Source organism: Tachysurus vachellii, chromosome 5 (assembly GCF_030014155.1).
Source record: "Tachysurus vachellii isolate PV-2020 chromosome 5, HZAU_Pvac_v1, whole genome shotgun sequence".
NCBI lineage: Eukaryota > Metazoa > Chordata > Actinopteri > Siluriformes > Bagridae > Tachysurus > Tachysurus vachellii.
Window position 1 is genome coordinate 24,074,764 of NC_083464.1, and position 17,194 is coordinate 24,091,957.

Here is a 17,194-nt window from a genome sequence, read left to right on the forward strand (position 1 = left end):
ATGGTCTGATTTGTTTCTATTTATTTTTTTAAAAAATGGAATGGAACCTGATGTGCTGTTTCACTATTGTAGTCGATCCACCTCAAGGTTTTACATGTTGTGAATTCTGAGATACTTTACATTACAACCTGCTCACCTCAGCTGTAATGAGTGCTTGAGTTACTGTGACCATCTTTTCAGCTCATTCATTAACAGTGTTTGTGGACACAGACATGAGTTATGCGGCGTCATATCATCAGGTAACTGAATCAGTGTGCAAGTGTTCAGGTGGAACTTATAAGATAAGATAAGATAAGATAAGATAAACCTTTATTCGTCCCACAATGGGGAAATTTCACTGTTGCAGCAGCCAAGAGTAATAAAATGCAAATATATAAAAAGAATGGAGACCTAATATAATATACAGTATGTAAAAAAACAAAATGTATAAAAAGATGTATATTGCACATAAGTAATATTGCATGTTTGTCAAAATGTCTGTTGTTGCACATGTGTAAAATACTTACTTCTTACTTTGTTATTGTTTATTATTGCAGTTAAAAACAGTAATAACAGTGTGTATTATGGTGACTGGTTCACTGGGAGCAGCTTTGGCCAGTCAGTGCACCAAGTCTGAGCAGATGTTGGCACAAGATTTCAAAAAAAGATAAAAAAAAAAGTAAATAAATCAAATCACCGCTATCACCATTGCAGATGAAGTCTGCTTTATAACAACAATCAGTTTTTGTAACTGATATCACAGCCAGACTGGGGTGTGTGTGTGTGTGTGAGAGAGTGAGAGATATACGATTTGTTATCACCATTGTGAAGTAAACCACAGTAACATTTTGTTTCCTTCCCACTTTTATGATCACTCATTTGCTTACTAGGGGCCTCTCACACTTTACTACACACACACACACAAGATGTTTAAAGCATGTTTTTGTCACCTCCGTCTTTGTTTGTGTACAGCGGCCTGACTTGCGTCTGTGTGACGTGTGACCGTCCAAAAATACCCGCTCCTCCGTTATCTCCATCTCCCCATTCCTCACCCCTCCTTCCTTCACCTCAATCAATTCCCCTCTCACTCGCGCTCCCTCTCTTCCTGCCATTATTTTACCACCCTAATTTTAGAGAGGGGAAAAAAAACGCTGCTTGTATCTGTTAACCACGGCAACAAGTACATGTGAAACAGAAAAAGAAAAAAAAGAAAAAAGAAAAAAGAGCGAGACAGGAAATTTAAAGGGGTGAGAGAAAGAGAAAGAGAGTGAGCAAGAGCGAGAGAGAGAGAAAGTGATTGTGATTGTGGTAAATGTTGCCCAGGGCGGGACATTACCCGGTGTGTGTCTACTGATAAACATGAGCTGATCTGTGAACCCATGCGGTGATGCGGCCTGTCAATCCTATCTCTCTCTCTCTCTCTCTCGCTCTCTCTCTCGCTCTCTCTCGCTCACCAAATTTACCAGGCGCTACAGTTCACCAAACAGAGGTAACTGAGTGTACTGTATGTATGTATGTATGTATGTATGTGTGTGTGTGTGTGTGTGAGAAAGAGAGAGAGAAAGAGAGAGAGAGAGAGAGAGAGAGAGAGAGAGAGAGAGGGAGAGAGTTACTGAGCTGTTAAATTGTGTCTGTTAAAGCTGCTTATGTCCTGCTGATCTTTCTTACGTAACTCTCCCCTCACTCACACCATGGGGGGGTGGGGGTGAGGCTGGTCTGCAACAGTGACATCAGTGTCTGTGTGTGTGTGTGTGTGTGTGTGTGTGTGTGTGTGTGTGTGTGTGTCAGTTCAGTGGGCCTCCAGGTTGTCCCAGTAATCTCTGTGTATCAGTTTTGTGATAACCCCTCTGTCTTGCACTGCCACATTATACACTGATGTGTACTCTGATTATAATTCATTACCACATCTGTCGATCTTCATGCGTTTTGTGTAGGAGCTTGGAAATGTAGTTATCACTCAAAAATACAGTAATGACGCCGTCCTTTTCTGCACAATACAGTGGTAGGTGAGCTAAAAGACATGTGAGTGAACTGCACAGGGGGTTTGAGCTCTCTGGTAGTAACTGACAGCACCTTTAAACCCCACACCCTCCTTACAACATAACCACACTTCCTGTACGGGAAAACTGGAGAACGCTTGGGGTTTGTTAACATGAAAAAAAATAAACAAAACAAGAAAGAACGGTGAGATCAACCTACAACAAAGTGTCTAATCTATGGGCCCTAAAAAAAAAAAAGAAAGGGAAAAAACCCCCCAAGTTTCCACATTTCCCGATGCCAGCAAGCAGCTCCTGATTGTCTGCCTTAAATTAAGGCGAGTAATTTTATCAACACTGTTATGTTTGACTAAGTATAGGCAGAAAGATGTTCCACATATGGCAAGCGCAACAGAAAAGTCATGTGACTGATATACCAAGATTAAAGGCAAACAAATGTATGACAAAAAGAAAATGCAAACAAAACTAAACAGTAACAAACTTCTCTCAGTGAGCTAACGGCAGTCAAATCATGTTCATCGTAATAAAACTTACTGAAATACCATTTAATAAAACGACACTGAGTAATTCAGCTGATTGTGATGAGTGAGAGTCTGATAATGTGTTTTTTTTCCAGTGTAGGCAGATTTCAGGACTTAATTCTGACCATCTTGGCAGTAGGTCAGTCACCTTAACATCTCTCTCTCTCTTGTCCTCAACTGGAGCAAATAAATTCTACTGTATTATGCAAGACACCAATGATGTAACTATGCTCACAAAATCGCCACACACACAGACACACACGCCATAGCACAGCAGCCACACCATAGCAACCAACATGCTGACTACAAAACCAAAACAGACTTTAAAACCAGTGCAGTTACAGTTACCCTCTCTCTCTCACACACACACACACACGTTTCTGCTCCTGTGTGTCTAAACCCGGTGTTGGTAGCCCACTAAGTTTGGACAAAAAGGAAGCCTGCACATTAGAAGCACATTAACAGCCCAAAATATCCTTAGAGTTTTATTTAAGGTTTTGTGGGACCGTGTGTTCATATAAGCTGTTCTCTTTTCAATTAAGGCATTCAGACTCCCTGATTCCATTTCAAAGCAAAGAAATCTGATCAGCTGGTAACTGGAAAACCAATAACCTATGGTATGAAAACACACACTCAGAGAGAGAGGGAGAGAGGGAGAGAGAGAGAGAGAGAGAGAGAGAGAGAGAGATTGATCTGAGTGAACTTTCAACACTCCTTGCATGCTGCCTGTGAACATGATTACGTAACAGGGTACAGAGGGAACAGTGCTTAATACACACACTCACGTGCACACACACAGAGCACAGAGCAGTGAGGAGAGATAATACGAGCTAAACCGCCAACACGCAAGCACATGTCATGCGTTCAAAGCGCAGACAGAGAAGGCCTAGACAGTATGGTATAGAATTGCAAAACAGCGCAGGGATTCCCCGCCACTGAAGACCTTTACACCATGACCACAGGAACTGCTCCTGTCTGACTGCCTAGGAAGTGCGGACTCGTTCCTTGTAACAGAAACTAGACCTGGTAATAATAAAAAAACAAAAAAAAACAAAGAGTAATCAGACAAATCAATGGTGCTGATAACCTGCAACGTAATGTAGCCCTGATACATGGGTTTGGGGTTAGTCCTGTATTTATACTGAAATCCTGTCATTAATATTTCGTACTGTATTAACTCTACTTCATTTTTATGGAGACACAATTCTATACAGTAAAATTAAGAGACTCCAAAGTTCCCGATATCAGTTTACGTTCATTGTAATGCTGTTGTTTATTGCTTCTGTCTTTTTTTTTTCCTTCACTTGTTCTGATATATCATAGTTTTATAGTAACAACTCATTCACAGGGATTTCTAAAGCAAATGTTCACATAATATAAAACTAACAACGGACGTGTTGTTATTCAAAGAAAATCGTATCGTCGCTGACATTTTTCCCCTAAAGGACGAGTTAGTTTGTATGGAAAGGCGTCTCTGCTGTCAGCGGGGCCAGAGGAAAAGCTGTAAACGGCTGTGAGTAACACGACAAGCCGCACTGCTACTGTATCGATTGTTTACTGCTGTATAATGAAACTGCATTTCATCGGCCCTGTACTTGAACTCTGCACAATGACAGTAAAGCTGTATCTAATCTAATGCAAGTGATAACGGGAAGCAATGCGTTTTATGGACATCCGCAACATTTAATGCAACGTAAGATAAATTGAGATTGCTGGCAACTGGCTGTGTACAAGAAGAATAAAACACTTTATAGGAATAAGACTGCTGTTGATTATTATTTCCCTGTAAAAGCATCCCAGCTTCTTTTAGTCCTTATATTAGGGCACTTTATTGGGCATTATCTTTTACTTGAGACACTTAAAAGGAGGACAATTTAACAGCAATCTCCACACACACACACGTTGGCGCCCACAAGCTCAGCATAGTCATTTATGAAAAGTACAGCTTGCACACACACACACACACCTGTAGGTGCTATGCAATCAACTCAATCAGCACAGAGCAGATAAGCTGTCTGTAGCCACTCAACTTGTTTTGGTCTGTATGATCCACAAGTAGCCTCGTGAGAAGAGAATACACCACGCCACAAAATCGCTTTAGGAAGAGGTTCACAGGCATCGTAATGAAAGTCAATATCAGCAACATGGAGCGACAAGGACTCATTCCTTCTTCAGTAACTGCTTTATCTTGGTCAGAATATTGCCTTTGCATAAAACACCAGGACCTCTCAGGGCAACACACACACCCACACCCACCCCTGGGGGCAATTCAGCATATTCCTCCTACCAGCTTGTTTTTGTGAGACTGGAGGAAAAGCCGTAAACCTCCAGGTTAAAAATATATTGCAAAGATGATATTCTAGAGATTTCTAAATTGTGGCATTGCCTGTTTTAAGATAAATAGCCTTGCAATATCACACACCGTTTGGTGCAAACATGTGATCGCAAAGCTGTGAAGAGTCGAAAAGACTATAAAATAACGTCTGATGCTATTTCTATTCAAAATGGACAGAGGTTTTATTCTAGGAAAATACATAAATCGTTTTTGATGGTCGAACCTCATTAAGATCTGGGAGATGGGAATTCCATGATTTGTTGAAGGCGTTAAAGGCAGGACTAGCTTAACTACCTGTGAGAGTTACTGTAGTTAACACAAGCTCAAACTACAGCGTCAGTCAGGCTAGTGCGGGCCTCTGCTCAGTCTCTACTCGGTCATAAGCCTTAATCCCCTTAAACAACAATCACTCTGTTATGTAGGCAAGTCCTGAGCCGCCTCATGCGGCCTGCGTGTGTGTGTGTCTGTGCGCGCGCTGTGTAAACGGCCTAACCATGTCTGCGGCTATAAATGGCCCGGTTAAACCAATTATGAGCCGAGTGCGCTGGTCAGAGTGCGCGCGTGCACACACACGTATGTAAAAACCAGCCAGAAGTGTGATGCCTTGTTTAGTCCAGATTTACACTGCTATATCCCTGACCGGAGAAAGTGAGTGAGTGAGAGAGAGAGAGAGAGAGAGAGAGAGAGAGACGAGGTCATTCGGCTTGGTATGATAAGATGTTCGGTTCGGAATGATAAAAACGCCCTTGAAGTGTTCGGAGCTCTGAGCAATGCGTGAACATTAACATTTAATGCCTTTGCTTTTCTCTAAATACAGCTGTTCCTTTTTCCAATCCATTATCTATTATTCACCACTGCGTACATTTGCTCTTCCCTCAAAGTGCCGAGCATCTCAGACGTCTGCTTTTATAAACCCGCGAGGTCAAATACTCGCGAGCGTCAACACACACAACCTGGGAGAGGAGAGTGAGACGATGAGTGCTGATTATTCAGTGTGTTTTCAATCGTCCGTCATATTCGATCGTTTCGAGCACGTTCTCAAAAAAACAGAAGAGCAAGAGAGTGCGTAATGGAAGAGGAGACGTCACTTGGGTATTTTGGCGTGGACTGGCGACAGATCGTGAAATGATGTGTGCACAAAAACGGGTGCGGGAGCCTGTTGTGCATGCTCAGGGTTAAAAAAGACGAGGGCAAAATCGATGCTTGAAAGGCTTTGCTCCAAAGGGACTCGCATAAGCACGTGCACGCACACACACACACACACACACACACACATTTACTTTTATTGTGGTGCTTCTACACTTTGACAATTTCTGTACAGTGGAGTGAGACGTGTCCAGTGCAGAGTCGCTCATATTATCTGGAGGCTATACGGACTCACACTACAGATGAAGGGCTTGTACAAACTTCCTGTTATAATGGCAAACATCTTACACATCTCTCTAGAACTTCTTTAAGGTACATTTAAGGTACAGGTTCGCTTGTGGATCATGAGCTTTTGCCTGCTTTCGCCGAGGTCGGTTTTGCGCTCAGGTCTTGTTGAACATTTGACGGCTTTGAAATGAATTAGTGTTAAAAGTAGAATAAATTCAGAAATTGTGCTGATGCTCTTAATCAGTAATAAGCTGCTCAGAGATTTTCCCTGCACCGTCACCTCTGTCTTGCCTTTATCTTTTTTTTTTTCTGAATTCGCACTGCAATGTAAAGCCAAGCACTGGGTGTTGTGGGAGGAAAAGTCTATAACCAACACTGAAAAACTTCACTTGCATCTAACAGGAGAGATTTTTTAGGACTCAAACATGCTAAAAGGTTCGTCTGTGTAATCTCTCATTTTACTGGGAACTAAAAACAAGGCCATCCTTTAGTTTAAAAAAAAAAAAAAAAAAAAAAAAAAAAAAAAAAAGGCTGAAGAAGTTGTTAAAAGGTCTGCACTCGGACGTGTCGCTATGTGTTCAGAGTCTGTACATTAAACCAATGTAGACTTGTGATCGACACAATCAAGCATCTTAGAGAGATCTACCAACACAGCAGCTTCTTCTTTTCCAAAAAAGTTGTCATTAAAGAAAAGAAAAAAAAAAGAAAAACAAAACAAAAAAAAAAAACAAACACACACACAATGCAAATGAAACATAAAGCAAAACCACAGGGAGTGACTGCAGACTCGGTGCCGTGCCAGACAAACATATTTCCAACAGTAACGTTGAAAAAAATAAAAAGTAAGCAATAAGGTTAAAAAGCAGAGAAATGTCGATATGGGTGAAATATGTGAAACGAACTGTAACACTGTTGTAGTGTACAGATTACTTTTTACTCTTGGTCTCCTGATCTGTACTTGTGTGGCGATCGAAATTCCACAAAGGAACTTGTCAGACGGTTCCTTAGGAAACGTGCACTCTGAGAAGCCTGGGGCTGGGTAAAGAACAACAACAACGCTGCAGACAACAGATGAAAAGAAGTAGTTCTGAAGAAGAGTGAAGAAAAAAAAAACAACAACAACAAAAAAAACTAGCTTTTAATGTAGCAGTGGCCGATAACTGTTGTTATTACATTAGCGCTGCTGCTTACTGACATTCATCACAGCTGCATTACACAGCTGTCCTGGACGTCGCCGTACGTAATAGAACAGAACAGGAACCTGAACACGTCACATATGCAGCCTGAACACCTACTCAAATCACACACTGACTGACTGAGAGACAAAAAGACAGAGTGATGGAGACAGAGACAGACAGAGAGAGAGAAAGAGAGAGAGTGCTCAAGTTTTAAACGTGTTCTCACATTCCTGACTTGAAGAGGGAAAGGGTAAAAAGTGATGGGGGAATGGGGGAGGGAGAGAAGCAGAGAGAGAGAGAGAAGGAGGGAGGGGGTTAAGATGGCGCCAGACAACATTTGAATTCCCGGCAGTCGACCACACACACACACACACACACACACACACACTTTTTTCCTTTGGTGGTATCTGTTACGGGGAGAGAACAGAAGAGTGTATGGTGACTTCCCCTTCGAAGATATTATTAGAATAATGTTCTCATATCCTCACACACCCTCCACCATCCCAAATGTGCCCTACACACACCCCTAACACACACACATTCCCAGATAAAAACAGACTGCAAATATGCCAAGAGTGTCGGCGCATGAAAGCTTGTGGAGAGCAAGTGACAGAGGAACTGCAGCCGAGTGTGTATGTGTGTGTGAGAGAGAGAGAGAATGAGCAAGAGTGTGTGTGTGTTTTATACTCTTGCAGGAGCAGAATGTCTCAAACACACTTAGTACATCTGATCACGCCGTCTGTGTGTGTGTTTGTGTGTGTGTGTGTGTGAGTGTGGCACAAAGGGCCTTTCCTGGCCTTACTCTGTTTGGAGTTTGGTGCCCTAAAAAACATGCACGCTTTAACACACTGCAGGTGTTTCACTCGTGAGCAAACCTCACGACAACACAAACACACACATCTGCTGCGCACTGAATTTCATTACACTCACAGTCCCTGGGCCCAGACAAAAGACCCCAAACATGGAAAACACCAGCACACACTGAACAAGTAAAAACTCCAACAAGGTTATGTCTGTGTGTGTCCCACGAGACGGCAGCTTTTCCATGAGAGAACTGTAATGTGCGAGGCGCTCCATGTGTGTGGAAAAAGTGTGCAAGTTATGTGTGCTTATGTGCACAAAGCTTTTCCTGGAACAAGTAATGCAGCACAGGCTGGAGTGATTTAAACGCTGAACAGGAATGTGGGAGGGCCACGCTCCGGACCAAAACAGATCACAGTGTGCGTGTGTGTGTGCGTGTGTGTGTGTCTGCCTGCACACGTGTGTGGTTTCCATGTTTGATGAACCAGAAAATGTTCAATTCATTACTGATGTCAATAACACCACAATGGCCCTTGTTCAACGATAAATGTTTTATTCCTCTTACACCACAGCAACTTTTCACTGATGACTATTTCTGATTTCTTAATCAACGACACGTCATACGGTTTAACCGTGAACGCTAACAGAATGTCTGTGAGACAAGTTGTTCCCTCGCTGGTCTGCATTCGGTTGGTCCCTCACGAAGTGAAAAAGACAAACATAGCGCTAGTGATGAAACTAAAGCGTAAACTCCTCTGTGCTGAAGACTTTCCTGTGTTATGGGAAACTGTTAGAAAGCGTGCAGAGCTGAGGACTCCTTCTCTAGCAATGAAAAATAAACGCCACGACATCGACGTTCCTACGTTTTCCGTTGTTAACCTGTTTGTCATTATCCCTGGTGTACAGGTCCATGTGAAGGTGCAGAAATGAGATCATTAGAACAAGCTCATTAATAGCAATTTGTGCTTTGAAAGAATCTCGACACCACAGTCAGAGCTGCTATTTAGAAAGTTCAGCACATTTTGATCCAATCAGAATTGATTATCTGACAGTGCTGTGGTGTCATCATTAGTAACTTAAAGTTATATTAAAGTATAACATTAATATCAATAAAGCCCCTAAAACACTTCAAGCTAGAGTCTGAAAATGTCCCTCAGATCAAACAGTGGCACACACACACACACACACACACACACGAGACAGACTTTAGAAGCTGCCAGATTTTCCTCTGTTGATAATTACTTTGCAGTTTCCAAAGAGCAGGGAAGTCAAAGTGCACTAAAGCAGCTGTGCTGGTGCGAGCGAAGCCGTTTGCCTGTGCGACATTTGTACTCAGGAAAAGCAGGATGTTTCCTGCTCAGCCAAAACAACTATTACATTCTGACATTTCAAAGAGCCTGGAATTTCTGCCAAAGAAAAAAAATTTCTTGAAATTAGACTTATAGAAGGATCTGAGTTCATCAATAATACTCTTGTTTAAATAAATGGTCTGCGGTGTTAATTGACGTTTAATTCTGGCCAAAAATCTTGTCACTGGGATTCTTTGTTTCAGTGAATCTTTACAATAAAACACTGGGTTCATAGCAGTACTGTAGTCACCTGGTATTCTGTGAAGTGTAATAGTACTGTCATTAATAACTTATCAAAGAAACAGGACAGTAAAACATACATTATCATAAACTTTACTGTCAAACAAAGGATGAAAAACAGAGCTTCCCACAATTTTTAGCAAGGCAGAAGTCTGAACCTGAGGTAAAGCTAGGCATCACTAGCTAACGTTAGACAAGCTGGATGGCTATTATCCGCTAGCTAGGCTAACATTTTTTAAGCTTGCTTTACTTTTGTCTGTGAAGTTCAGGGCCGGGACTCAACTTGGTGTCGGTGTAAAATAAATAAGCCAGTGTCTTTTGTTATGACTTTTTTGACTCAACATGTGTAGTATTTAATCCAAAGAAGAAAAGTTAAAAGAACATGGTGCAGTCGTGGCTTTTACATTTTGTGCATTATAAATACAAAAAGTACAGCACAACATATCGTTACAGTAAACAAACATTAGGAATACTGTAAATATTCATTTTAATGGTTACTGTATATTATTAACCGTATCTACCGGTCAATTCTGCTGTCGTTACGCTTGTGTAAACATATTGTAATTTTTCATCAGTGTGCACTTCAATCGGACAGGACGGCCATTTTCAAATACTGCATGAGAAAGGTTTTGGCCGCTCATAGCTTTACTTCTAGAAGTTGATTTATTCTAGAAGTTGATTTACATTTATCCAAAGAGTTACAATTTGGACTTAGCAGCACACACGCAATAGTTTGACCTGTGCAGCCTACAAACCCTGATGTATGTATTTGCTAAACAAAAGCCTATATTGATTACAGCCCTTCGGCATGGAGGACAGTTCTCTGCACTCTCTCTGCTTCACGGATGAAAGGTCAGAATTCTTCCTCAGTGTTACATACGGCAGACGCACTCATCACACATGCGAGCACAGGAAGATTACACATTGTGCGCTCTGGTCGGAAATGAATAAGGATGAGTCAAAGCGCTAACTCTTCTGGGAGAAATATAAAACAGCTTAGTGCTAGTGCCGCTGTTACAACTTTAAAATGGCTTTCGGCGGTAAATTGAACAATAAAGCATGCCCACCACCTTGATGTTTAATCACCTGCTGAGTGAAAACAAAGATGCTGGCTAGACAAAACAACTCAAAGACCTTCTTTCACTTTCTCTCAGGTTTGCAGTGGGTTGAACCACTACAGGGTTTATAAAGTCACGATATTTCAGTGTAAAGATTTCGCAAAATAACTATACCATAAAACCATGAAACTAGGCTAAAATTTTGTGTGATGTTTATTTATCCATTGCACTGTTAGCTAGTTGACTCATTACTGGCACTGAAACTGTACACTAATCTGTGTTCATACAGAAGCATTGACAAAAAATATCTTAACTTACAAAGTTGAGATGTGTAGGTTTATTAAGTCCACTATATTTAATAACGACACACTTTCAACTTGGGCAGGAGCGTTAGTCGCTGTACCGTGCATCATACCGTGCAGTCTGAAGCAAAATGTGCTGAACAAACAGTAAAACTCAGACAGAAATCTTCAGTATGTCGAAAAAAAAGGAAAAGAAAAACAAACTCCTTTTGAAGGTTATGTGAAGATAGGTTGGCTTCCCACCAGCCAGACATTTCCTTAATATCTCTCCTGCTTGCATTGAGACTGCAGCGAGAGCGTTCATTAACGCCGCTCAGACCGAGTGGCCGTGATATAAACGAGCTTGTGCTAGTGACATCACAAACATAAATAATTCAAAATGAGTTTCCCCATAGGAGAGAAAGATATGGTGTGAAACTTTACCAATGCTTAATTGGTAAAAAATAACAAAAGTGAATAAAGTTTTAAAATGTTTAACACCGTGCCATTCTGTCCAAAAACGTACACAGAAGAGAACATTCACACAAATACTATGACTTTGAATAAGTGTACCTGAGGAAAAGTTATGGTGTTGGATTGTACGATTATTCTACATTATATACAAACTTAAACAGCTGCTACAGGAAATAAAGTCACACTGTAGTGAGATGTGTAGTGATGAGAGAAATGGGGGAGGGAGACTGGCACCAGACCATCGCTGGACATCCAGCACGTGACTGGTGTATATGTGTGTGTTAGAATGTAGTGTGAGGGGTCAGCGAGTCAGGGTCGTAACAACACACACGCGTATGTGCTAGCCCCCACTATGTCCACACAAAAAGAGTCTCTGTGTTCCCTGACAATCCATAAATGACACCAACACATGGATGAGCTCCCGGTTCACATTGCCGTAATAGATGCCCACCACACACACACACACACACACACACACACACACACACACAAAGACACAAAACCCTGTTACTGTGCATACACACGCCCCCTATTGTTCTCGCTAGGGAAAAGTCAGCAAAACACTACTCAGCCACAGAGATGATCTTGCCCATGCGAGTTTGAATAGTGCTGTTTGCACCGGCATATTCACCAAACCTCTATGAGAGAAGTATTAAATAACATTAAGTTTTAACACTGGCAACGGGATGGTTGTGAAATCCCACCAGTCTCAGAGAACCACCGTTAGGCCCTTGGGCGATGCTACCCTTCAACAGTTCACCTATTTGCCTGGACTGGATTAACTTCATCAATGTTCGGTCGGATAAAAAGTTTGTGTGTGTGTGTGTGTGTGTGTGTGTGTGTGTGTGACACTGACACAATGGGACTTCATGGTAACAAAAGAACAGCATGACGGGACATCTTTATTTTATTTTTTTTTTTGAAAAGACTTGGATGAAAGAAGAAGAAAAAAAAAACATGTACAAATACAGATCACACACAACACAGCTTGTTGAAAGGGTACATCAGCATGTAAACAGAGTGAGAGGTGAGTGCTGATAGCAAACTGGTTCCATCCAGAGCAACAGCTGCACAACACGCTATACACTAAAGCTTGAGCTTATTGGACTCCGAATCTTTCTGGACCAAATGAACACTCTGATCATTCAAAACAAATTGCATCACATATGTTCACTGCACAACAGCCCTGTAAGAAAGTATGTACATTAAGTATAACCTAGTGTCCCACACACGCTTAGCCAAAAGTAATTTGACAAATACAGATGAACAACAATTCTATACATACATCGGACTGTGTGTGGCTGTGTTTGTGTGTGTGGGTAAACAGTCGGAGTTAACATTCATTAACGATGGCAGTAATTAGTAGATAGGTTTTACTAATGGAATAGGCAAGCGGAGATCGTTTTAAGCCAAAGTTCATCTTAAGACTAGATTTAAGGCCCAAATTCATTTTCAACTTTTTTTTTCTTAAAACTGATTAGTAACTTCACATTAAGAAAAACCACCTGCGGTGAGTAAAACAGAACGATTATCCCTACCAAGCGGTGCTGGCTAATGTCTGCATTTAAATCCTCATCCTTGAGATATGAAATCATTAGGCTGGCTTGTCAAAGAGTAATTACTGCATAAAACAGCGTGGATATTAAAGAGCACATCAGAGTAGAAGGAAAGTGTTAAATGTGCATCTCTTATTGACCGTGATTCGTGTGGTAAAGGCTTTTGATGAAGCAGATACTGTTTTTGTTACACACACACACGCTCATCTTATCAGGATGTACAACCCTGAAAATAACAAATTGTCTCAGCCACCTGTTGCCATGGAAAACTCATGCTTTCAGAGAAAACCCTTTCACCGCAAAAAAGACGTTCGACCTATATTACTGTGGGTGTGTGAACCTACAGGTAGGAGCATGCACTAAAGCAGTACTCAAAATCTGATAATGAGAGCAGCCACATCCTCTTCTCAGTACTGTATCACTCACACACTCACACAGAGCACTTAAACTTCCTGTGGAACTATTGGGGTCACGATGTGGCCCGCGGCGTCAGAGATCGACAAAACCACAATGCACTCGTAGTAGCTAGTGGTGACTGACTCCGCCGCTTAAACAAACATAACACCATGACATCTACAGATAAATCAGCTTTAAGTAGCGACTCTATGCTTTCGAACAAAGATAATTTAAATCTAGTTGTTGTTTTTTTTTGACTGAACACTTCCGGCTTGGTATGAAAATGAAGTTATTCACCTTTAAAAGCCAGTCACTTGAAAGTTATTGTGAGAAACCAAACGGTCAAATTAAATTATAGAACGCAGAAAACAGATTTATTAAATCAGAGGCACCTTAAACTAAATTAGCTCACGTTTATTTATCAGGTCTTTGTAAAAATGAGCTGCGGTGAAGTCTATAATGCAAGGCCAACATGAAGACAGGAGTGGGTAAACAAACCAGGCTACCGGCTGGATAGTGATGTGTGTGTGTGTGTGTGTGTGTGTGTGTGTGTGTGTTGCTGGAGACCAAATGTGCACAAAAGTATAGAAATAACTGATGGGTTTTGGCTAGTGTTCTTAGCATTAATTAGCTTCATGAATAATTGTAAAAAGAAAAGTGTTCACAAGGATGTGAAGACCAAGGAGTGTGTGTGTGTGAGAGAGTGAGAGAGAGAGTGAGAGAGAGAGAGTGAGGGTGGGGAAGTGGGTGGTAAAAGTTGTTATAAAGGTCACAATCAGTTAGACTTCTGACGTAATAACCTGAAAAAGTGGCGTGTTTGGTACCTTCGTGGTGTAAAAGTGTGAAGGGGTACAAAGGCTGACTCCCAAATGGCTCCCAATAGTGCACTAAGTACCCTGTAGAATTCATTATCTCATACGTTATGCCGTGTATTTAAGTAGGAAGGCATTCGGAATGCCGCTTCGGATTCCTAAACATCCCACAAAAGCGTCCTGATACATAGCAACTAGCTAGCTCAATATCTCAGGGGGGGGGGACAATTCACGCTAACTTGTCCAAACTTGAGCCACCACAATCTCACAGGCTAGCTAAAAATTCCGAAAAGCAAAGACGTAAAGACTCAGATAATTACAGTTTAGAAAAGAAATAATAATAAAAACAGAAAAGAAATAAAGTTAACCACAAACGTGTCGACTAAATGTGGAAAACGTTGCTAATTTAGCTTAAGAAAAGTGAGGAAAGAGCGAGAGAGAAGCTCTTTGGCCGTTAAACGGTTAACGGTTGGAATCCATTTGAATGTGTTTAATTCAAAGCTCGCGCTCGTTTTAAATGTTTGAAATAAAAAAAAAACAAAAACAAAAAAAACGTTATCAGGTCAATAACCGTATTTATTTACACTGAAAACCCTGCGGAGGGGAAAAGTACCTGGTAATTTAATCGCTACCCGCGTATGTGTGCGCAAAGTTATGGCGGTTCAACAGGTAGCTTCAACTCTAAACCCTGATGAAGGCATTCAGCGGTTCTCACCAAAACACGACATCAGTCCTAATCTGAACCTCTTACCTGTAATATATAAACATATACAACATGTAGACCATTCAACCAGAGCTGTGCATCCGAGTTGGTTTTGTTTCCAAACACAGGACTACATCTTCGATTGTTAAAGTCAATAAAGTAGAGCGCCTGCCATTTTATGGTTCAACGAGTTGACAACAGCGTGCACAATAAGGCTGCTGTGTTGAGTCCTGAACACTGAGCATGCCAACACAGGACCTGTGCTGATCTACGGGACAACATGAAACCAACAAGGTAAATCCAGGGAAACCGAGCTAAACGTGATTAAAAGTCCACTCGGAGCGGTCAGACGTGTCCCGGGTTTGTTATTGTTCTAACTCGCATTTAAACCCAGAGTGTTGATTACAGATATGAACCTTTACTAGTGTGAAACGTCTGACTGTGAAGAATCAGCAGAGATTTTGTCTGACTGACTGACTGATGAAAGAGAAATGGTAATGGTGGTGGTGAGGGGAAAAAAACTTACCCGTTTCACCGGGAGTTTTCATGTTGTTTTGTTTCAGTCCCGTTCGGCAGAGGGCGAGAGTCGGAATCAGTCACGAGTCACAAAACAACGAGAAAGAAACTAAAGTTTCAGTAAAATGTGCAGCTTCCCTCGGGCTCGGTGTCGCTTAAGTCTCTCTGAGCAGGAAGCGGCCGCACACACAAGACTTTTGGAGAGTGAAGAAGGTCCACAAAAAAAGTGTATGTGTCGAGTTTCCCGTCCGGATCAATAGCGTCCCGTCGACAGAGGAACACACACCGCACCAGCTCCGGGTTTAGTGTCGCGCTCGGTCACGCGAGTCGGCGCGCATTCGAACATTTTCTTTTTCTAACAGCCAGTTCTTCTCCAAAAAGGTCGCCACCGACTCGCAGTAATTTAGTCAGCTTCCCACTCCCTCTTTCACACTGACTTTTTTTTTTTTCTTTTTTTTTTTCTTCTTCTTCTTCTTCCTCCTCCCACCACACATACACACTCTATCTGTCCTCCCCCATTCCTCCTCCTCCTCCTCCTCTCTCTCCGTCTCTGGTGTCGTGTTTCTCCGCCCGCCCACACCGAGGAGGAGGAGGAGTGAAAAGGGGGCGGGGTCACGATCAAGTCCTCGCCCGAGTAATACACCTCCTCTGAGCGTGAGCGTGAGGCAGCGTCGCCGACGTACGCGTTGTCGCCATGGTGACCGTCAGCCACCGTTCGTCCGTGATGACGTTATCAAATCCGCGTCCGTACGGCTACACTCTGAATAGACGACGTACCAGAGCTTGCGTCGTTACGTCGGCAACGTCAAGCAACAAGTGTATTTTTTTTTTTTTGTATTAGCAATTAGGCGTACGGTCCTTTCAGCTCATACTAACTCTGAGCAACATTATTATTACACTTGGTACAGCTCGTTCACTCTCTTATACTGTTAAGCAGCTCTGGACTGAGTTCAAAACAATCCTGGAAATGATGTTGGGCTACAAGGAACATGTTAATCCTGAGATTTGAAGTTTTGAGACATCTCAGGCAGACTGTATCCCACAGCAATTAAACCATAAATCCTTTAACATTCTGTAACAAATGACTGACTTGCCATTAGTGTATTAATTCAACTTGTTTTCTACTTTCAACTTGGCTAAATAGCTCTCACGCCCATCACTTCCTTTAGGCTAGTCGTAGTTCAACGGACAAATTATGACAGCAAATATGAGACTAGAAGAGTCTTAATCTGAGTGATTTATGTCATGAAAAACACTAAAGTGCTGCAAACTGCTGGCAGAACAAAAAAGCAGCTAGAGCCGAACAGAAGCTGATTTAAGCCACTTAAATGAAAACACTTTTGGCCTTAGGCAGGAAATGAAAATAAACACATAACCATCTTACTTAATACTGCATAATAGTGTGAAGTACAAGTGTGTGAAAAGCAACTGTGTGATTCCTGTATGATCATTTAAATGTGACCTGTTTGCTCAAGCATACACATCCTGTTTAAGTGCCAATAACTACAACCATGACAATCTCTCTCACTCTTTCGTCACACTTGGGAAGTGTAGCTTATCCCCTCTTGCACACGTAGACGGCTTTTTGTCCCCAAATAAAGTCGCCAACGATTGGAAATCTATC

General features: G+C 41.7%; 1 protein-coding gene across 1 annotated transcript in view; it reads right to left on the bottom strand.

Moving 5' to 3' along the window:
• erfl3 (Ets2 repressor factor like 3) overlaps positions 1-16,102 on the bottom strand; it is a 41,655-nt gene extending 25,553 nt beyond the window's left edge. The window contains exon 1 of the mRNA XM_060870679.1: positions 15,581-16,102. Coding sequence (XP_060726662.1) covers positions 15,581-15,602 — 22 coding nt within the window. The 5' untranslated portion in view covers positions 15,603-16,102. The remainder of the gene's footprint in view (positions 1-15,580) is intronic.
• Positions 16,103-17,194: the final 1,092 nt, after the last annotated feature.